The sequence below is a fragment of the Heliangelus exortis genome, chromosome 28 (genome assembly GCF_036169615.1).
Source record: "Heliangelus exortis chromosome 28, bHelExo1.hap1, whole genome shotgun sequence".
Lineage (NCBI taxonomy): Eukaryota > Metazoa > Chordata > Aves > Apodiformes > Trochilidae > Heliangelus > Heliangelus exortis.
Genome location: NC_092449.1, coordinates 3,925,241 through 3,946,295, shown reverse-complemented (window position 1 = coordinate 3,946,295; position 21,055 = coordinate 3,925,241). Strand labels below are relative to the sequence as shown.

Here is a 21,055-nt window from a genome sequence, read left to right as displayed (position 1 = left end):
TGCCCCCCCGCCCCGGCACGGTGCCCAGCCCGCCGGGTCACACTGTTCCCTGGAGCCGGGGGGGGGGGAGGGGGAAGAGGGGGGGTCCGGTAACCCGAGCGGGCTGCCCGCTGCCTCTCTGACCTTTTGGGAACCCTCCTGTGCCCCCCCCCCCCCCTCCTTCAGGGGGGACCCCCACCCAGACCCCCAGAAGGCCCAGCGCAGCCCGACCGGGGCACCCCATGACCCCCCCAGCAGCGCAGGTGTTTGGGTGGGGGGGCACCCCTGTGCCAGGTCTCGTTTGCCCCCCACCCCCACCCCCGTTCAGGCCCGGGGCTATTTTGGGGCAGGGGCTGGGTGCCAGCGCTGGTGCAGGGTGCCACAGGGAGATGTCCCCTCCTCTGGCATCTCTGTGACAGCAGCTGGAGAAGGGGGGGGGGACAAGGGGGGGGACACAAGCTGGCACATCTCCCAGGCCAGGCCTGGCCACTGTCCCAGCCTTGGCTGACCACTGGGTGCCCCCCCCGGCCCCTCCTTGGACCCCCGGGAGTCGGGTCCAGGCTGAGGAGCGATGGGGAGGGGGTGGCACAGGGGAAAACTTCTGCCCCCCCTGGGTGAGGAGGGGGTGTCAGGGCTGGGCGGTCACCGGGGGGGCTGTCCCGGGGCCTCGCAGGGGTGGGGGTCCCCAAAGCCCCCCCGGGTTGCCCCAAGCCTTAGAGCTGATCCTCTTCTAGGGTCTCGTCCCTCATCCCAAGGAACATGGGGTCGGGGGGGGGGGGGGAAAGGATTTAGCACGGGAGGCGACATTGCCGGAGCTCCAGCATCCCGGGGACTCCCGCATCCCTTCCCGCATCCCTGCCCTCATCCCTTCCCGCATCCATTCCCGCATCCCTTCCCGCACCCCGGCCATGCTGCCGCTCGCTCCTCCCTGCTCCACCGCCTTTGTCTACACGGCCGGTCCCCTCCTGTCCCCCCCCCCCGCCACCGCAGTGGCTCGTGGCTGTCCCCAGGAGACCCCAAACTGCCGCAAACTGAGCCCTGATTTTAGGGACCCCGAGGGGGACACCCCCAGAGCAGGGGGGACCCCATTGTCCCGGCTGCCTGCACCCCATCCAACCCCCGTGTGCTGGGGGGGGGGCAGGGGCTGGGGCCTCCCAAGGCCTCGAGAGGGAGGGGACAGGGATGGGGACAAGGATGGGGTCCCCCACTCCCTCGGGACGGGGACCACGGGTGGGGGCAGAGGGGATGGGGTCGGGGTGGGCTCTGCCGGGGTGAGGGGGTTGGGGTGTGTGGGGGGGTAATGTGTGTGCTGCACCCCCCTGCTCCGGACAAGGGGGGGTCCTGTGGTGCTGAGGTTTTACTTTTAGGGTGCAGCCGGGGGTCGCGGGTATCCCGCACCCACAGGACTGCATCGCAACCCCCAGGGGATCCCCGGGGACCCCAAAACCCCGCACCCCCCTGCGGCAGCACTGGGAGGGGGGGGGCAGTGCCTCGGGGGGGGGGGGCTGCACCCCGACCCACCCAGAGGGGAGAGGCGGAGATCCCAGGGAGAGCACGGGGGGGGCAGAGACCCCCGCGGAGGGACCCCCGCACCCTGCGCCGGGCGGAAGAGCTCGAGTCCCGCACGGCTTCGGGCGGCGAAGCGTCACAGAGGCGCCGCCGACCAATCAGAAATGAGGCAGCGCGCATAAAGCCCGCCCCCCGGAGGCTTCTCAGCCAATGGGAGCGCGGAGGGGGCGGGGCCGGCGGGAGGTGCGGGGCCCGGGCTGATGGCGCTGAGGAGAGCGCTGAGAGCTGCGGGAGGGAGGTGCGGGACGGCACGGGGAGGGGGGGGAAAAGGAGGGATCCCTGGGGTGGGAGGGGGCGGCCTGGGGTGCGGGGACTCTGGGGAGGGGGTGCGTGGGGAGAGGGTGCGTGGGGAAGGGAGCACATGGGGAGGGGGTGCGTGGAGAAGGGGTGCGTGGGGAAGGGGTCCGTGGGGAAGGGAGCACATGGGGAGGGGGTCAGTGGGGAAGGGGTGCGTGGAGAGGGAGTCAGTGGGGAAGGGGTGCGTGGAGAGGGGGTCAGTGGGGAAGGGGTCCGTGGGGAGGGGAGCACATGAGGAGGGGGTGCGTGGAGAAGGGGTGCGTGGGGAAGGGGTCCGTGGGGAAGGGGAGCACATGAGGAACGGGTCCGTGGGGAAGGGGGTCCGTGGGGACGGGGTCAGTGCGGAGGGGGTGCGTGGAGAGGGGTGCGTGGGGTGGAGAGCACATAGGGAGGGGGTGCGTGGGGAGGGGGTCATTGGGGAGGGGATGCGTGGGGAAGGGGCTGCACCCCAGCATCTTTTGCATCGGGAGGGGGCTGAACCCCCCCGGGGGTCTCTGGGGTGCAGAGCGAGGGGTGGCAGGGGGTGAATGGGACGGGGGGGGTTTGTGCATCCCTGCCCCATCTGAGGAGGGGGCACAGAAAGGACCCCCCCACGCCCACCCCCGCCCCCCGTTTTCCCCCCGCAGGTGGGTGCAGCGCCTGTGCTCGGTCTCGGGGGGTGGGGGGGACACCATCTTCGCCCTCTCCTCGGGTCAGGGGCGTTGCGGGGTGGCCGTGATCCGCACCAGCGGCCCCGCCAGCCGGGGGGCTCTGCAGACCCTCACCCAACCCCCCCGGCTGCCCCCCCCCCGCGTCCTCGCCCTGCGCCGCATCCGCGATCCCGACACCTCCGAGACCTTGGACCGAGGGCTCGTGGTCTGGTTCCCAGGTGGGGCTGCAGCCCCGGGGTGCTGGGTGGCCCGGGAAGGGGCTTGGTGGCCCGGGAAGGGGCTTGGTGGCCACTGGAGGGGTCGTGGTTGCCACTAAGGGGTCTTTATGGCTGGTGGAGGGGTCTTGGTGGCCAATGGAGGGGTCTTGGTGGCCAGTGGAGGGGTCGTGGTGGCCACTGAGGGGTCTTGGTGGCCAGCGGAGGGGTCTTTATGGCCAATGGAGGGGTCTTTATGGCTGGTGGAGGGGTCTTGGTGGCCAACGGGGGGGTCTTGGTGGCCGCTTGAGGGTCTTGATGCGGAGTGAGGGGGTCGTGGTGGTTGGTGAAGGGGTCTTGGTGGCCACAGAGGGGGTCTGGGTGCCAGGGGGGGGGTTTCTTCCCCAGCCCCCCAAGTCCCAGCTTGCAGGTGCTGCTGGGCCCAATCCTGACAGTGCTGGGAGTGGAGGGGGGGCCTCTCCTGAGCCCCCCAACCTTCACCCCCCCTCTTCTTGGGGGCTGGAGGGGGGGGGGGGTGCTGAACCCCACGGGTGGGCTCAGCCCTCGCCCCCTCCTCACCTCTCAGCCCCCCAAAGCTTCACCGGGGAGGACTGCGCCGAGCTCCATGTGCACGGGGGGCCCGCGGTGGTCAGAGGGGTCCTGAGGGCACTGGGTGAGACCTTCACCCCTTCTGGGGGGGCCCGGGATTTGGGGGGGGGTACCCCAGGCTTTGGGGGTGGGGGGGTACCCGAAGTTTTGGGTGGGGGTTCTTCAGGCTTTGGGCTTGGGGGTTCTTCAGGCTTTGGGTGGGGGGATACTCCAAGGTTTGGGGGGAGGGTACCCCCAGCTTTGGGTGGGGGGGGTCTTCAAGCTTTGGTGGGGGGTTCCTCAAGCTTTGGTGGGGGGTTCTTCAGGCTTTGGGGTTGGGGGTTCTTCAGGCTTTGGGTGGGGGGTGCCCCAAGCTTTGGGGGGAGGGTACCCCAAGCTTTGGGTGGGGGGTTCTTCAAGCTTTGGGTGGGGGGTGCCCCAAGCTTTGGGTGGGGGGATACTCCAAGGTTTGGGGGGAGGGTACCCCAGGCTTTGGGTGGGGGGTTCTTCAGGCTTTGGGTGGGAGGATACTCCAAGGTTTGGGGGGAGGGTACCCCAAGCTTTGGGTGGGGGGGCCTCCAAGCTTTGGGGGGGGGTTCTTTAGGCTTTGGGTGGGGGGATACTCCAAGGTTTGGGTGGGGGGTGACCTGGGGGCTGTCAGGCCGCCTGCCTGGGCTCCGTCCCGCCGAGCCCGGGGAGTTCACCCGCCGAGCTTTCCACGGGGGGAAACTGGACCTGACTGGTGCCGAGGGCCTGGGGGACCTGATCCGGGCCGAGACCGAGGCCCAGCGGCGCCAGGCCCTGCGGCAGATGGAGGGGGAACTGGGGCAGCTCTACCAGCGCTGGACTGAGACCCTCACCCAGGTCTGAGCGGGTTTGCATCCCCCTGCCCGTGGGTCGGGGGGGGGACACACACGGGGCTGTCCCCACCCCACCCACCCCCACCCACCCCCCACCCAGGCTCTGGCCCACCTCGAAGCCTTCATCGACTTCAGTGAGGATGACAACGTGGAGGAAGAGGTTCTGGCACGAGGTGAGGGGGGGGTGCGGGTGGGGGGGGTGTGGGGGGGCAGGATGGATGCCGCTGTGTCACCCCACGGTGCGTGTGTCCCCCCCTCTCTGTCCCCACAGTCACTGCCACGGTGCGGGGGCTGGAGCAGGAGATGGGTGCCCACCTGCGGGACGGGCGCCGTGGGGAGCTGCTGCGGGGGGGGGTCCACGCTGTCATCGCTGGACCCCCCAACGTGGGCAAGAGCAGCCTGCTCAACCTGCTCTGTGAGTGGGGGGGCTGGGGGGGTGTCCCCTCCCTGGGGACAGCAGCCAGGAGGGTCCCCCCCATCATCCCCTGTGTCACTTTGTGTCCCCTCCCTGTGCTCACCAGCGTCACCCCCTGTGTCATTTTGTGTCCCCTCCCTGAGGACATCAGCCAGGAGGGTCCTCAGTATCAACCCCTGTGTCACTTTGTGTCCCCCCCCTGGGGACAGCAGCCAGGAGGGTCCCCCCCATCACCCCCTGTGTCATTTTGTGTCCCCCCCCCTGGGGACAGCAGCCAGGAGGGTCCCCCCCATCACCCCCTGTGTCACTTTGTGTCCCCTCCCTGGGGTCACCAGCATCACCCTCCATGTCATTTTGTGTCCCCCCCCCGGGGACAGACACCAGGAGGGTCCCCAGCATCAACCCCTGGGGGTTGATGTCACTTTGTGTCCCCTCCCTGGGGTCACCCCCCATCACTCCCTGTGTCATTTTGTGTCCCCTCCCTGGGGACATCAGCCAGGAGGTTGTCCCCCATCACCCCCCGTGTCATTTTGTGTCCCCCCCCCGGGGTCAGACACCAGGAGGTCTCCCCCAGGGTCCCCCCCATCACCCCCCGTGTCACCCCAGGCCAGCGCCCCGCAGCCATCGTGTCCCCAGTGGCGGGGACCACCCGGGACGTGGTGGAGGTGGCCCTGAACGTGGGTGGTTACCCACTGGTGCTGAGTGACACCGCGGGGCTCCGGGACGCCACCGACCCCGTGGAACAGGAAGGGGTCACCCGAGCCCGGGATCGGTGAGATTTGGGGATTTTTTTGTGTGGTTTGGTTTTGGGGTTTTTTCCCCCTTTTTTTTTTTTTTTTTTTCCTTTTTTTTCCCTTTTTTTTTCCTTCCTTTTTTTTCCTTCCTTTTTCTCCTTCTTTTTTTTTTTTTTTCCTTTTTTTTCTTCTATTTTTTTTCTCCTTCTTTTTTTTCTTTTTTTCCTTTTTTTTCTTCTATTTTTTTTCTTCTTCTTTTTTTTCCCCTCTTTTTTTTTTTTTTTTTTGGTTCCTTTTTTTTTCCTTCCTTTTTTTTTCTTCTATTTCTTCCTTCTTTTTTCTTCTTTTCTTTTCTTTTTCTTTTTTCTTCCTTTTTTTTCTTCTTTTTTTTTCTTCTTTTCTCTTCCTTTTTTTCTTCTTTTTCTTCTATTTCTTTTTTCTTTTTTTTTTTTTCTTCTTTTTTTTCTCTTTTTTTTTTGGTTCCTTTTTTTTTTCTTCCTTTTCTTCTATTTCTTCTTTTTCTTCTTTTTTTTTTTTTTTTTTTTTTCTTTTTTTTTCTTTTTTTTTTTCTCTTTTCTGGATTACCCCGGGGGGGGGATATTTCCCTCAATAACCGAATGTCACCCTTTGTCCCCAACCCTATCCCAGCCTGCAGCGAGCAGACCTGATCCTGGCCGTGCTGGATGCTTCGGCGCTGCCCACCCAGCGGGGGGGGTTGGCTGCTACCTTGGGGTCCCTGCTGCCCTCCCCCTCCCCCCCTTGCATCCTGGTGCTCAACAAAGCCGATTTACTGCCGGGGGGGGCTCTCCCCGCCTCCTGCCCCCAGGGGGACCCCCTGCCCCCCACCACCCTCCTCTCCTGCAAGACGGGGGAGGGGCTCGACCGCCTCCTGGAGCTGCTGGGGGGGCAACTGGAGCGGCTGTGAGTATGGGGAGGGGGCACCCAGGGGTGGGGGGGTGAGTGGATGGGTGGGTGGGGGGTGTCGAGGCTGAGTTTTTTTTTGTTTTTTTGTTTTTTTGTTTTTTTTTTTAAACCCCCCCCCCCCAAAAAAAAACAAAAAAAACCAACTTGCAGATGCGGAGACCCCCTGGCAGGGTGTCCCTCGCTGACCCAGAGCCGGCACAGCCACCACCTCTCCGCCGGTGTCACCGCCCTGGGCCGGTTCCGACGGGATTGTCACCTGGACCTGGGGCTGGCAGCCGAGTGGCTCCGCTTGGCCCGGAGGCACCTGGGGCGGATCACGGGGCAGGTGGGGGCTGAGGAGGTCCTGGACATCATCTTCAGGGATTTTTGCATCGGGAAATGACAAAAAGATGGGGGGGTGGGGGGTGGGGGGGTGTCCCCTGGGGTCGCGGTGCCACCAGCACCGGGGGGGTGGGGGTGGGGGGGCTGTGGGCTCCGTGCTGGTATTAAACCGTGGTGCCTTTTGGTGGCTTTGGAATCCTTCCCAACCCCCCCCCCCCCCCCTCTTTCATCCCTGGTCCTCGGTGTCCCCGCTGCGTTTTCCTGGTGGGGGGGGAAGTGGGTTTTGGGTCATGGGAGTGGAAAAATCCCCCAGGAGAGGCCTCGTTTCCTGAGCCCAAGGACAAAGGTGGAACTGGAGTGACTGGAAGGGAAAAGCCACCCCGGGAACCCCCCCCCCTCCCACCTCCCCCCTCTTCCTTGGGCCCTGGCATGGGGGGGGTGTGGGGTGCGCAGGGCTTGGGATCCCCTTGGGGTCCATCCTGGCCCCCCCAATCCCCAGGGACACAATGGGGGGGTTTTGTCCCCCTCCTCTCCAAGGCACAGCCCCCAACATGGGGACCCTGTGGGATTCCCCCCCCCACATCTGAGCTCAAAGGTTGGGATCCTGTGGGATTCCCCCTCCAATCTGAGCTCTGCACCCCCAAAGATTGGGACCCTGTGGGATTCCCCCCCCAGTCTGGGCTCAAAGGTTGGGACCCTGTGGGATTCCCCCCCCCCCAATCTGAGCTCAAAGATTGGGACCCTGTGGGATTTTCCCCCCCCCCCAATCTGAGCTCTGCACCCCCAAAGATTGGGACCCTGTAGGATTTCCCCCCTGAGCTTTGCACCCACAAAAGTTGGGGGCTCCCTGGGGCCCCCCCTCACTCTCCCACCCCCCGAGGACGGGGACATCCCCGGGACCCCCTGGAGCCCAGAGCAGGACACGAGGGCTCCAGAAAATCCCAATTCCCCCCAGATCCCCCTTGGCTCCTCCGCTGGACTCTGCAGGGGGGGGGATGTCACCCTTTGTCACCCTCATCCCACCCCAGCTCATCCCGGGGACCTGGGGGGGGTTGGGGGGGTGGTCTCAGGGATGTCCCCATCCTCAGGCAGGGAAGGGGGGGGGTTGGGGGGTGTCTCTGTGTACCCAGGGGGGACGCAGGACTCTGGGGGAGCCGAATGGGAGGTGTTGGGGACAGGGACACCCTGGGGACCCTCGCGTGCGGGCAGGGGCTGGCGTGCAGGCAGCAGGAGAGGCAGGAAAAGCTCTTTCCACAGGAAGGAGCTGGGAAGCAGGGGCAGTAAATCAGCTCCTGACAACCGGGGAGGGGGGGGGGGTGGTGTTATCATCACCCTCCGGTGGCCTCCCCAAGGACCTTCGGTGGTCAAGGGCTTCCCGCTCACCCGTGGGGACAGCCAAGGACACGCGGGGGGTGTTCCCAGCCCTCCAGCCAGACCTGGGATGAGTTTTGTTGGGGCTCAGGGCTGTATTTCCAGCTGGGAGCTGCCCCCTCGCCAAGCTTTAGGGGGGCCAAAAAGGCTTTAGGGGGGCGAGAAAGGCTTTAGGGGGGACAGAAAGGCTTCAGGGGGGGCAGAAAGGCTTCAGGGGGGCCAGAAAGGGAGGAGGAGGGAAAAGGGGAGAGGGGAAGGTGGTCCCGGGGTGGGGGGCAGGATGAGGGCAGTGCCAGCAGCCGGGTCCGGGTTTGCCGTCCGTGCCACGGGAAGCACCTCCTGGGCTTGGCCTGGAGCTCCTCGCCGCCGTTTTGGGGGGGCTGCTGGGCTCTTAACCGCTGTGGAGAGGGCAGGATCAGGCTCCTGGTGTCCCCAAGCATCCCTCACCCACCCCCCCCCCAAACCCAGCGGGGTCCCACAGTGCCCCCTCCCTCACCTGGGGTTTTTCTGTGGGGACAGGAACTGCTCCAGCATCTTCTGTGCAAACTGCTGCAGCTCCTCCGGCTTGGGTTTGCCTGGGGGGGTGGGGGGACACAGAGCCCCCCCAGGGTGACAGGGGACCGGTCCCACTGCAAGCCAACCCCCCCCAACCCCCCTTCTCCAGGACTCACCCATATTCCCAAAGATGCCCTGGCTCAGAGCATCCATGTAGGAGCCGGCGTTGGGGAAGGGTCCCGGCCGGGTGCCCCCCCCCGCTGGTGCCCGCAAGCCTGGGATGTCGAAAAAAGCCCCCATCTGCGGGGGGGGGGCGGGGGGAGAAAGGGAGGGGGTCAGCAAAAGGGGCTTCACCCCCCCCCGGGGTTGCACCCAAAGGAGGGGGTGTGCAAAAAGGAAGATGCATGTGCAAACCCCCCCCCCCAAAAAAAAGTGTGCAAGGGGGGTTTGGAGGGGGGGGGTGCGTGCAAAGAAAGGAGCAGGCGTGGGGATTGCACGTGGGAAGGGAAAATTCGTGCCCAAAATGGGGTGGAGAAAGTAAGGGGTGTGTGATGCGGGGCACAAGGAGGAGGGGGGGGTGCGGGTGGGGAAGTGAACGTGCAAAAAAAAAAAAAGAAAGGTGCAAAAAAAAAAAAAAAAAAAAGGTGGAAAAAAAGAAAAGAGAAAGGTGCAAAAAAAAAAAGGGAAAGGTGCAAAAGAAAAAGAGAGGTGAAAAAAAAAAGAGGTGTAAAAAAAAAAAGAGAAAGGTGCAAAAAAAAAAGAGAAAGAGGGGTGCAAAAAAAAAACAAAAAGAGAAGTGCGTAAGAAAAAAAAAGAGGTACAAAAAAAAAAAGGAAAGGTCCAAAAAAAGAAAAGAGAAAGGTGCAAAAAAAAAAAAAAAAAAAAAAAGATGCAAAAAAAAAAGAAAAAAAGAGAGGGGTGCAAATAAAAAAGAGAGAGAGGTGTCCGTGGGTCGTGGCACCTACAAAAACAAGAGCTTTACCCCCAGAGGGGGTGCCCTGGGGTCCTTCCCCCCCCACCCCGACACCTCCCTCACCTTGGAGTTGAGGCAGAGGTTGAGCTGTCCCCAGAGGTGCCCAACCTGGGCCGCAGCTTTGCTCTTCTCCTCCAGCTCCTTGCCCAGCTTCTCCTTCTCCAGCAGCAGCTTCTTCCTCTCCTCCTCTCCCCCCTTCACCTCCTTCTCGGAATCCCGCAGCTTTTTTTCCAACTCCTGCTTCTCCCGGGAGCAGTTGAGGCGGGATTGGAAGAGGTTCATGTCACAGACGCTTTTCCCCACGTATTTGGTCTCCCGGTCCTGCTGCCAGAGGAAAAGTCTCTCCGCCTGCTGGGTCAGCCAGCTCAGCTGCTCCTGGACCGAACCGCAGGTGTAGGGACCGAGCAGCTCCTTGATGCGCTGGAAGGTGTAGCTGACATCGCTCCTCAGGGTCCTGCACTCGTCCTTCAGCAGCCCCAGGTTGGTTCTGGTGGATTCCCAGAGGGTTCGGGTGTCGTTCAGGACCTGCTGGCAGCTTTTCTGCTCCTTCCTGGCTTCGCTCAAGGTGTCGTTGGTCTTGCGGCAGTTTTGCTCCAGTTCCTTCTCAGCCTGGGCTCTCTGCTCCAGTTGGGTCCTCAGCGCAGCTTTGTCCTCTAGGGGGGAGGAGTTTGGGGTGCGGGGGTCACCGCAAGCTCCCACCCCACACCTCGCTGCAACCCTACACCTCGGTGCCACCCCACACCTCGGTGCCACCCCACACCTCGGTCCCACCCCCTGCACCTCGGTGCCACCCCCTGCACCTTGGTGCCACCCCCTACACCTCGGTGCCACCCCACACCTCGGTGCCACCCCCTGCACCTTGATGCCACCCCCTACACCTTGGTTCCACCCCAGACCTTGGTGCCACCCCCTACACCTCGGTGCCACCCCACACCTTGGTGCCACCCCCTACACCTTGGTGCCACCCCCTACACTTTGGTGCCACCCCCTACACCTTGGTGCCACCCCCTGCACCTCGGTGCCATCCCCTACACCTCGGTGCCCCCCTGCCGGGCTTGGGGAAGGGGGGACCCCCCCTGTGGTGGGTCCCTGAGTGAGGGGTGTTGGGGAGACCTCAGGGGGCTGTTCTGGGAGTGAGGGGTGACGGGGGGAGGGGGGATGGGTGGTCACTCACTGTTGCAGGTGCTGTTGATGTCGGTGACCGTCGCGTGGCAGCTGTCCAGACTCATCTTCTGGTAGAACATGATCTCCAACATCTCCTGCAGGTGAAGTTGGGGGGGAGGGGAAGAAGAGGAGGAGGATCAAGACCCCCTCCGTCCCCCTCAGTCCCCTCAGCATCACCTCACTCCCCCTGGGAGCTGGGGAGGAGGAGGGGTGCGGGATGGGGATCCCCTCGGGGGGAGATTGGGGGGCTGCCACAGGGATGCCAGGGCTGCGACCCCCTCCCTGGGGGTGGGGGACAGCACACGGACATCACCCAGGGGCTCTGCCACCCCCCCTTCCCCGTTTTATCCATCCCTTGAAGGCTGGATGAGCCCCCCCTTTTATCCATCCCTTGAATGATGAGAGTGAGGTGAGATCCAAACCTCCCGGGTGGGTGCCCGGGCAGGGGTGGGGTTCTGGGCTCACCTTGGGGACGGGATTGGGGTTTTGGGTGCTGTTGCACTTCTCCAGGTCCTGTTTCACCTTCTGGAGCTGCCCCTGCAGCCCTTGCTTCTCCTTGATGGTGGCGTTGAGGGCTCTGCTGAGGTTGGTGTTCCTCTGGCTCACCAGGCTGTATTTGTTGTATCGTTCCTGGACCTCTCTCTCCAGCACCTTGAGGTGGGTGTGGGTGCCCGCCTGAGCGTTCCCGTACACCATGAACAGCACCAGCCCCAGGATGATGAGGAACTGGATGAGGGAGGTGAAGAGGAAGATGTACTTCACATAAAACCCACAATCCCGTTTCGGCAGAGCCTCCTTGCCCTCCAAACCGAACTTGGCCATGGCGAAGCTGCTCTTCTCCATCCCACCCGACCTCTGCCAGCCCCGACTCACCGTGCAGCCCCTTTTTTTTTTTTTTTGGGGGGGGGGGAGGAGGGGGGATGGAGAGGGGGCGGGGCGGAGTTGGCTCCTGCCCCCCTGTTTATATTGCTCCATTTAATATTTCCTTCTGCCCGGGCTCCTTCCTGCCTCTCCGGATGCCTCCAGCCCCGCCGGGTTATCACACCACAGCTTCTGTTTGGCCTCAGGACTATTGTTCCCGGTTGCTACCGAAACCCGAGACCCCGCTCCCCCACCCTCAGACGGAGCCACGGGCTCCCCCGGGACCACCCCTCACCCCAAAATAACCCCTGGGGGCACTGGGGAATGTGGGATCCCGCCCCACCCCTTCCCCACTCCATCCCCCCCAGCCCCGCACTGGGTTATGGTGATGGAGGAGGATGTCACCACCTGAGCTGGTCCGGGTGCCACATCCCTTGTGGTGGCACAGAAGTCACTGCCAGACCCCCACCCCCCACCCTATTTGTGTTCCCTTAGTGGGACACGGGGACTGATCCCCCAGTTTTCCTCTCCTGGGGGGCAGGGGAAGGATGCAGCCAGGTCCTGACCTGCAGGTAGGGTGGCAGTGGGCTGGCGTGGGTGACATGGGCTGAAGCCACCAGTGGGAACCTGTGGCTGTCATCCCCCTCGTGGGTGTTGTCACCCTGCAGAGCCACCGTCCTGCTGTGGGACCCAAGGAGCCACTCCTGGTCCCTGTCCCTGTCCCCCATTGGGACATCTCTGTGGGGCTGTGAGCAGCCTGTGGAGGGGGCTGAGGGACTGAGGAAGCCCCCTGTGTCCCCACCTCCGGGACCCCCGTGTCCCCAGGCTGCTGGGGGACCCCCAGCCCAGCCTGCGGAGCACGGGTGTCCCTGGTCCCCTGCAAGGACCAACACCAGCATCATTGTCACCGTGGCTCAGCCCAACCCTGGATCTGCAGCCGTGTCTCCTCCAGGCCCTGGGGGACCCCTGGGCCACCACAGACCTGAGGGGTATGTGGGGGGGGGGGGCTGTGCTGCAGGACTGGGCTGAGCCCCCCCTGTGTCGGGTCCCCAGCTGTGGCCATCGCCACCCATGTCCCCATCCAGCAGGACCCCTGGAGGGGGCTGGTTGTGCCTGGGGACCCCCCCCTTCTCTTCTCCCCCCTCTCCCCAGGCTCTGCAGGATGCTCAGGACAGGCTGGGGGGGCCGAGGTGTGGGACCGGGCGCTGCCCCCCGGCCCGGGGCTGTTTCCTGCCCTCTGGCTGCGCCGCTGTCCCTGGGGACAGGGAAGTGTCTGCGATGGCCGGGATGGTGTCGGGCCCGAAGCCATTCCCAGCTCCTGCCGTTTCCTTCCTGAGCTGCAAATAACGGTGAGTCACAACACCCCCCCCTCCCCGAACCCCCCCCTGCCCCACCGGGGGGATGCTCAGCCGGACCCCCAGACCCCCGCCTGCCGGGGGGCTTCCCTGATGGGATTCAGCCCCCCCCTTCCCCTCCGAGGGCTCCCCGCAGCCTCCTGGGGCCACCAGGGATCTCGAGGGGGGTGTCTGCCCCCCGCCCCACAATGCAGCCCCCCCCTTCAATGCCACTTTTCCTAATTAACCTCCCAGCTATAATTAATCAACCGGTTCTGCGTTGAGGTCGGGCCGTGGGGATGGTTTGGTCCCGTGTCCTCTCCTTGTCCCAAATTGTCACCTCTCCCCTCTTTGGGATGCAGGGAGCCTCGGCATGGCCCGGGGGCTACGGGGGTTGACCCGACCCCCCCCGGGGGGTTGAAGGGTGACCGGATGCCTGCCCTCTGCACAGGATCCGGCAGCAGGAAAAATCTGCCACTTCCCTGAAATCACCTTCAAAGCGCAGCGAAGATGCTGGGAAGAGGCTGCAGCCGCGGGTCCCAGACCCCCCCCTCCCCCGCAGCCCCCTCCCCACCTCAGCTCTTGGTCCCTGACACAACCGGGTCGTGCCCCAGCAGCCCCTGGGTCGCGGGGTGGGGGGGTGGTTGGGTTCGGGGGGTGATGGTTGGGATTCGGGGGGATGGCTGGGATCGGGAGGGGGGGGACATCCCGGGGGACAAGCAGGATGGTGGCACGGGGAGCTGTCCCTGGGAGCAGAGCAGCCTTTATTGCCCAGTCTGCCCAGTCTGCCCAGTTTCTGGAAGGCGCTGGGATGGTGGTGTCAAACCCCGGAGGTGATGGAAGAGCAGCTCCAGGTGGGGACCAGGCCCCAAAAGCTGCGTGTCCCACCCCCCCACCCCCCCCCCAACCCCCCGGTCCTGCTGCGGTGATGGCATCCGGATGGGGACACGGGGTGACATCACGACAGGTCGGCACAGACGTTGGGATCGGGACAGGCGACAGTGGGATCGGGAGACGTGGTGGGATCGGGACATATCGTGGAGTTGGGAACAGGCGGTGAGATCGGGACAGGCGGTGGGATCGGGACAGGCGGTGGGATCGGGACACCCCTGGGGGATCGCGATACCCCGTAGGGTCGCGACACCCGGTGCCCACCAGCATCCTCCCTCCGGCCGCGCTGGCTCTGCTGGTTCCCAGTGCTAAGCGGCGCTGTGGGACTGGGAATGCCGCGCTCAGCAGGACGGGGGGGGCCCGGCCTCCAGCCCCCGCCAAGGAGGGGGTCGAGGGGCTGGGGGGGGGGTTCATCCCTTCCTACAAAAAAAGGGAGAGGCGGGGGTCAGCCCCCCCGACACGGCCCCGGCTCCCCTGGGAACAGCGGGGACAATGCCACCCCCCGAGGAGTGTGGCTGTCGGCAACTGGGCTGCAGCCCCCTCCCCAAAATGTCCCCCCTCCCCTCCCCCAGCCCCGTGGGACCCCCCAGGGGAAATACCGGGAGGGGGGGCACCTGCGCCCGGTCGCTCGGTCCCTCGCCCCCCGCCGCCGCAACGCCTCCACCTCGGCCACGTAGCCCCTCCTGGGGGGAGAGCAGAGTGAGGGGGGGTCCCTGTCCCCACGGGGGGGGGACACACACACGGAGGGTCCCCAAGGGGAGGGAGGGAGAGGGCAGGGGGTGAGCGGAAAGGCTGAGGGTGACGGAGGGGCTGGAGAATTGGGATTAAGGGGAGGGGGTGGGAGGTGCCCAACCCACTGAGGGGGGGGACAAGGACATTACAGGGTGGTCTCAAGCTGTCGCTGCCGAGCCTGGCACTGCTCCCCGCGGCCCCGCAACGCTCGCTGCTGCTCCACTGCCTCCTCCAGGCGCTGCTGCAGCCCCAGGGCCACCTCCTCACCCCGTGACAGCTCCTCTGAGGGGGGACAGGGACAGAGAGGTGACCTCAAACCCCAACACCCCAAAGCCTGACACCCTGCCCAGGCGTTGCCCCCCCTCCCCCCCCCCCCCAAAAAAAGGGGTTGGGGATGGGAGACCCCCCGGGCAGGGTCCTTGGGAGGGGCTTTGAACCCCGTGGTGCTGCTGTGGGGGGACAGGGACAGAGGGACATGGTGGTCAGAGGGATGTGGTGGCCAGAGGGACACGGGGGCATGGTGGCCAGTGGGACACAGGGGCATGGTGGCCAGTGGGACAGAGGGATGTGGTGGCCAGAGGGCCAGAGGGACATGGTGGCCAGAAGGACACAGTGGCCAGAGGGACATGGGGACATGGTGGCCAGTGGGACAGAGGGATGTGGTGGCCAGAGGGACATGGTGGCCAGAAGGATACGGTGGCCAGTGGGACAGAGGGACGTGGTGGCCAGCTGGCCCTCACCTTGCAGAGCCACCTTGCCCCGGGCCAGCTCGTCCCGCTCATGCCTCAGGGCCACCACCTCGTCCCCCAGAGCCGTGGTGTTGGCCTCCAGCCTGGCCTAGGGAGAGGGGACAGGATGGCATGGGGACAGGGTGGGACAATGTCCTCCCATCTTCATCCACTGCTGGAGCCCTGTCCCCTTTTCTCCCCTTTTCACCCCCAATCTGTCCCCATCCTCCCGGTGGCCTCAGGTCCTCCCTGGGATGGTTCTCCAAGGGCCAGGGACACGGATTTGGGGCAGATCCCTCTTCCCAGGGGGGATCTCTGCTCCTGCTGAGGATTCTGCTGCACCAGGGATGTCACGGCCACCCTGGGCCACCCCAACCCCCCCACGGGTGACATCCCCAGTGCCTGGAAGGTCCCCAAGAACCTGCCCAGCCCAGCTCCAGTCCTGGCGCCAGCTCTGGGAAGCTGGAGGACTTCTCCAACCTTTCTGGGCCATTGTTTGGCCGGATGAACCCGGAGGGCTGGTGGGACCCAAGCTCTTCCTCCGGGCTGTGGCCACGGAGCTGGGGCCGGGCCCTTTCCCAGCTGGGGCTGCAACTAAAAATACCCCGAGGGGGGGGACAGCAAAGGACAGAGGCTCCACACCCACCCGGGCCCCGCGGCTGCTTCGGGACGGGGTAATTATAAGTGTGAGGAGCACTTTGGGCACAGCCAAGAATAGCTGCTCCCTGCTTGGGGACAGCAGGACCAGGGCTGTGCTGAGGGCTGGGGACACCCAGGACTCCTCTCTTGGGGGGTCCCGAGCAGGGAGGTGGCCATGGACCCCTGGTGGGTGCCAGCCTGGGGCTCCTCTTGTCCCCTTCCCAGCTGCTGAGCTGGGAGATGTCCCCAAGCAGCCTTTGCTCCAGGGTTTGGGTTTTTTTTTCCTCTTCTTTCCCTGGGGTTTGCTTGGAATCCCCCCAGGGCTGTGCTGAGGGACTGGGGACACCCAGGGCTCCTCTCCTGGGGGGTCCCAAGAAGGGAGGTGACCATGGACCCCTGGTGGGTGCCAGCCTGGGGCTCCTCTTGTCCCCTTCCCAGCTGCTGAGCTGGGAGATGTCCCCAAGCAGCTTTTGCTCCAGGGTTTGGGTTTTTTTTTCCTCTTCTTTCCCTGGGGTTTGCTTGGAATCCCCCCAGGGCTGTGCTGAGGGACTGGGGACACCCAGGGATCCTCTCCTGGGGGGTCCCAAGAAGGGAGGTGACCATGGACCCCTGGTGGGTGCCAGCCTGGGGCTCCTCTTGTCCCCTTCCCAGCTGCTGAGCTGGGAGATGTCCCCAAGCAGCTTTTGCTCCAGGGTTTTGGTTTTTTTTCCTCTTCTTTCCCTGGGGTTTGCTTGGAATCCCCCCAGGGCTGTGCTGAGGGACTGGGGACACCCAGGGCTCCTCTCTTGGGGGGTCCCAAGAAGGGAGGTGACCATGGACCCCTGGTGGGTGCCATCCTGGGGCTCCTCTTGTCCCCTTCCCAGCTGCTGAGCTGGGAGATGTCCCCAAGCAGCCTTTGCTCCAGGGTTTGGGGTTTTTTTTCCTCTTCTTTCCCTGGGGTTTGCTCGGAATCCCCCCAGGGATGAATCCTCAGCACTTTGGGCTGTGACACCCCCCGGAAAACACCCCCCCCCTCCACCTCTCCCCTCCTCAGCCAGCCGGGTGGCTCAGCACCCTCTGGGTCCCCATCCCCCCCAGCACCTACCACCCTTTCCCGGCAGGACACCAAGCTGGAATTGAGCTTCTTGCCGTGGCCACGGACTTGGGCGAGTTGCGACCTCAGAGCCTCCTCCTGTTGTTGCCAGCGGGCGAGCTCCTGCTCCAGCTGAGCCAGGCGGGCTCCTAACTCCCGGCTCTCGTTTGCCGCCCGTTCCCGGCACCCCCGCAGCTTCCCCACCGCCTCCGACCTCCAAACCATCACCGCCACCGCCACTGTCACCGCTGCCACCAGCACCAGCAGAGCCCCGCACAGAGCCAGCACCTTCAGGGTGGCTTTGGGGACCGCTGGGTCCATGGTGGGGGGTGACACAAGGGGACAGCTGGCCCGCTCCGGCAGTGGCCGGGCAGGTTGTGGCAGTGGCCCCAGGGCAGGTCGCTCCCTGGGTCGCTGTAATTGCTGCCTGTGGGTTTGGTTGGGGTTTTTTTTTTCTTGTTTTTGTGGGTTTTTTTGTTTTTTGTATTTTTGGGCTTTGGGCTCTGGCAGCTCACAGCCCAGAATAGGTTGTGTCCGGGGGCTGGAGGTAGGAGGATGCTCTGTCCCTGTGCCCGGTCCTAAATCCCAGCTGTAGGGGCTGTGGGGTGCTTAGGGGTGCCCCTTGTCCCTATTTGTGGGATCCCCACTCTGGGAGCAACAAACCCTGGGAGCTTCCACAAAGTTTTATTGGGAATCAGTTAAAAAAAAAAGAAAAAGAAAAAAAGAACCAGCTACCCTTGGAGGGTCCATGGACCCCTCAGCCCTGCACAGAGCTGCAGCTCTGCCCCCTCCTGTCCCTGTCCCTGTGTCCCCTCCTGTCCCTCTCCCTGTCCCTGTCCCCTCCCTGTAGTAGTAAGAGAGTAGTAAGGAGTGGTAGGACATGGGGAATGGATTCAAACTGGAGCAGGGGAGCTTTGGATTGGAAGTTAGGAAGAAATTCCTGCTCCTTCGGGCTCACAGGAGGAGCATCCCGATGAGCAGAGCCAGGAGGCTGAGGAACACATCCCGGAGAGTGTTCCCACCCGAGTGCTGGCTCTGGAAGTCCTGGATCTGCTCCTGCAGGAGCTGGTTCTGCAGCTGGAGCTGCTCCCTGGGGGGAAGGAACGGAGAGGAGGGGTTGGGGACAGCCTGGGGTTTGGGATGGGGTGGGGGTGGGGGTGGGAATCTCACCTGCTGCTCTCCAGGTCCTGGAGCTGCTCCTGCTGCTGGGACACCACGGCCTGGAGCTCCTGAGTCCTCTCTGCAGGGAGGTGACAGCAGGGGGGGAACGGGGTGTCCCAAGGGATGAGGGTTGGGGTGTCCCAAGGGATGAGGGTTGGGGTGTCCCAAGGGAGAGGGATCAAGGTGTCCCAGGGGACAGGGATTGGGGTCTTCCAAGGGATGGGGATTGGGGTCTTCCAAGGGATGGGGATCAGGGTGCCCCAAGGGATGGGGATCGAGGTGTCCCAGGGGACAGGGATTGGGGTGTCCTAAGGGACAGGGATTGGGGTGTCCCAAGGGACAAGGGTTGGGGTGTCCCAAGGGACAGGGATTGGAGTGTCCCAGGGGACAGGGATTGGGGTCTTCCAAGGGATGGGGATGGGGTGTCCCAAGGGATGGGCATTGGGGTGTCCCAAGGGATGGGCATTGGGGTGTCCCAGGGGACAGGGATTGGGGTGTCCCAGGGGATGTGGATTAGGATGTACCAAGGGACAAGGATCAGGGTAGCCCAGGGGATGGGGATTGGGGTGTCCCTGGGAATGAGGATCAGGGGTGTCCCTAGGCATAGGGATTAGGGTGTCCAAGGGACAAGGATTGGGGTGTCCCAGGATAGAGATTGGGGTGTCCCAAGGGATGAGGATCAGGATGCCACAAGGGACAAGGATCAGGGTAGGCCAGGGGGTGGGGATTGGGTTGTCCCTGGGGAGGGGGACTGGGGTGTCCCAAGGGACAGGGATTGAGGTCTCCAAGGGACAGGGATTGGGGTGTCCCAAGGGACAGGGATTGGGATGTCCCAAGGGACAGGGATTGGGATGTCCCAAGGGACAGGGATTGGGGTCTCCCAAGGGACAGGGATTGGGGTCTCCCAAGGGACAGGGATTGGGGTCTCCCAAGGGACAGGGATTGAGGTCTCCCAAGGGACAGGGATTGGGGTGTCCCAAGGGACAGGGATTGGGATGTCCCAAGGGACAGGGATTGAGGTCTCCCAAGGGACAGGGATTGGGGTGTCCCAAGGGACAGGGATTGGGGTCTCCCAAGGGATGAGGACCCAGATGCCCCAAGGGACAGGGATGAGGGTGGCCATGGGGCTCTTTCCTGTGCCCACCCCCCTGCCCAGGACTCACCCTGCAGCCGGGTGACATTGGCCAGCGCCTGCTCCAGAAGGGACATTTTCCCCTCCAGCTGCCCCTATACCAGCCCAGAAGGAAGGGGATGGAGGCTCCGGCTCCACCGCAGCCATAATGGGACCGGGGTCCCATCCCCACCCAGCACCCACCAGTTTCTCCCTGCAGTCGTCCCGCTGCTCCAGGGCTTCGTGGAGGGATCGGTTGGTGAGAATCAGGGTTTTTTCCAACCCCACCGAACTGTTCTGGCCCGGCCCGGAGTCCCGACCCGATTGGAGCAGGGCGGGGACTCCCAGGGCCACCATCCCGATGGCCACCCCGATGGCCACCGCCAAGGCCACCACGGGGCACATCTTCTTGGGGCTCCTGCCGAGGTTCAGGTGGTGGGGTTTGCATCCCTCCATCCCGGGAAAAAAAAAATAAACCCCAAAGCCTCAAAACAAACAAACAAACAAACAAAAAAAAAAAAAAAAATCCAAAGAGATCGACGGGGGCTGGGAAGAAGTTTGGGAGCTGGTCCGAAACGGAACGGTTTCGGTTTTCTCGGACGGGGAACTTTCCAGGAAACCACGTGATTCCCACAGAGTCCAGAGGGGTGAAGAGCAACCAGGATAACCAGGGCTCCGGAGGGGCTGGGAAAGGCAGGAAAAGGCAGGGATAGGCAGGGATAATCAGGGAAAGGCAGGAATAGGCAGGGATAGGCAGGAATAATCAGGGAAAGGTAGGGATAGGCAGGGAAAGGTAGGGAAAGGGAGGGAAAAGGAGGGAAAGGCAGGGAAGGGCAGGAATAATCGTGGAAAGGCAGGGAAAAGCAGGGAAAGGGAGGGAAAGGCAGGGAAAAGTAGGAAAAAGCAGGGAAAGGTAAGGAAAGGCAAGGACAGGCAGGGACAATCAGGGAAAGGGAGGGAAAGGCAAGGAAAGGTAGGGAAAAGCAGGGATAATCAGGGAAAGGCAGGGAAAAGCAGGGATAATCAGGGAAAGGCAGGGAAAATCAGGGAAAGGCAGGGAAAGGCAGGAATAATCAAGGAAAGGCAGGGAAAGGCAAGGAAAGGCAGGGAAAGGGAGGGAAAGGGAGGGAAAGAGAGGGAAAGGTAGGGAAAGGCAGAGAAAATCAGGGAAAGGTAGGGATAGGCAGGGAAAGGGAGGGAAAGGCAGGGAAAGGTAAGGAAAAGCAGACACAATCAGGGAAAGGCAGGGAAAGGGAGGGAAAGGGAGGGAAAGGCAAGAAAAGGAAGGAACAAGCAGGGAAAGGCAGGGAAAAGGAAGGGAAAAGTAGGGAAAGGCAGGGAAAGGTAAGGAAAAGCAGACACAATCAGGGAAAGGCAGGGAAAGGGAGGGAAAGGCAGGGAAAGGCAGGGATAGGCAGGGACAAGCAGGTTCTGCCCAGGACCCCCACAACAGGAGGGAAGAGGAGGGGGCAGAGCTGGGAGCTGTGGGGTATTTGGGGTGGGGGGGGTACTCAGGGTGGGGGGAATTGGGGGTTAATCGGGTTCTGGGGTCCGGGGGGTTTGGGGTTGGGGTTATGTGGGGTACCGAGAGTTAAGGGTGGGGGGTACCGGGGGTACAAAGAATTAGGGGCAGGGGGTACTCAGGGTAGGGGGTACTTGGGATAGGTGGGATTGGGGGTGTGCAGAATGAGGGGTGTGGGGTCTCCCTTTGCCACACAGCTGCAGGACCCCCCCCTGCTGCACCCTGAGCTTCCCTGGGGACCCCCTGCACCCACCCAGCCAGCCCAGGCTGGCCCTGGGGACCCAGTGTTGCTGCCACTTCCCTGTCCCCCTCCTCGCCTCGGTGGGCAGAAAAACCAAACTGTGGATTTGTTTCATTTAATAAGGTGACAGCTGAAAAGTTTGGGATCACTGCTGGTAAATGCTCCCTGAGCAAAGGCTGTGGCTCCCAGGGAATAACTCAGAGGGTTCCCTCTTCCTCTTCCTCTTCCT

General features: G+C 63.4%; 3 protein-coding genes across 4 annotated transcripts; 1 reads left to right on the top strand and 2 right to left on the bottom strand.

Moving 5' to 3' along the window:
• Positions 1–1,726: 1,726 nt before the first annotated feature.
• GTPBP3 (GTP binding protein 3, mitochondrial) lies at positions 1,727–6,704 on the top strand. Its single transcript, XM_071727782.1, has 9 exons — positions 1,727–1,786; positions 2,472–2,713; positions 3,276–3,362; positions 3,939–4,141; positions 4,238–4,310; positions 4,409–4,552; positions 5,159–5,324; positions 5,935–6,207; positions 6,361–6,704. Exons 1-9 carry the CDS (start codon positions 1,749–1,751, stop codon positions 6,590–6,592), a joined length of 1,458 nt encoding a protein of 485 aa, XP_071583883.1. The 5' UTR covers positions 1,727–1,748; the 3' UTR covers positions 6,593–6,704.
• A 1,269-nt stretch (positions 6,705–7,973) lies between these two features.
• Positions 7,974–11,411, bottom strand: PLVAP (plasmalemma vesicle associated protein). Its single transcript, XM_071727786.1, has 6 exons — positions 11,000–11,411; positions 10,545–10,629; positions 9,434–10,023; positions 8,574–8,697; positions 8,399–8,477; positions 7,974–8,300 (listed from the first exon to the last, which is right to left on the bottom strand). The coding sequence occupies exons 1-6, from the start codon at positions 11,375–11,377 to the stop codon at positions 8,294–8,296; spliced, it is 1,263 nt and encodes a 420-aa protein (XP_071583887.1). The 5' UTR covers positions 11,378–11,411; the 3' UTR covers positions 7,974–8,293.
• A 2,069-nt stretch (positions 11,412–13,480) lies between these two features.
• Positions 13,481–17,112, bottom strand: CCDC194 (coiled-coil domain containing 194). Of its 2 annotated transcripts, none has more exons than XM_071727798.1 (5): positions 16,804–17,112; positions 15,093–15,189; positions 14,502–14,634; positions 14,220–14,303; positions 13,481–14,040 (listed from the first exon to the last, which is right to left on the bottom strand). In XM_071727798.1, the coding sequence occupies exons 1-5, from the start codon at positions 17,110–17,112 to the stop codon at positions 14,031–14,033; spliced, it is 633 nt and encodes a 210-aa protein (XP_071583899.1). In that variant the 3' UTR covers positions 13,481–14,030. The 2 variants fall into 2 exon arrangements, with proteins under 2 accessions (XP_071583899.1, XP_071583900.1); XM_071727799.1 differs by having other exon boundaries at positions 14,235–14,303.
• Positions 17,113–21,055: the final 3,943 nt, after the last annotated feature.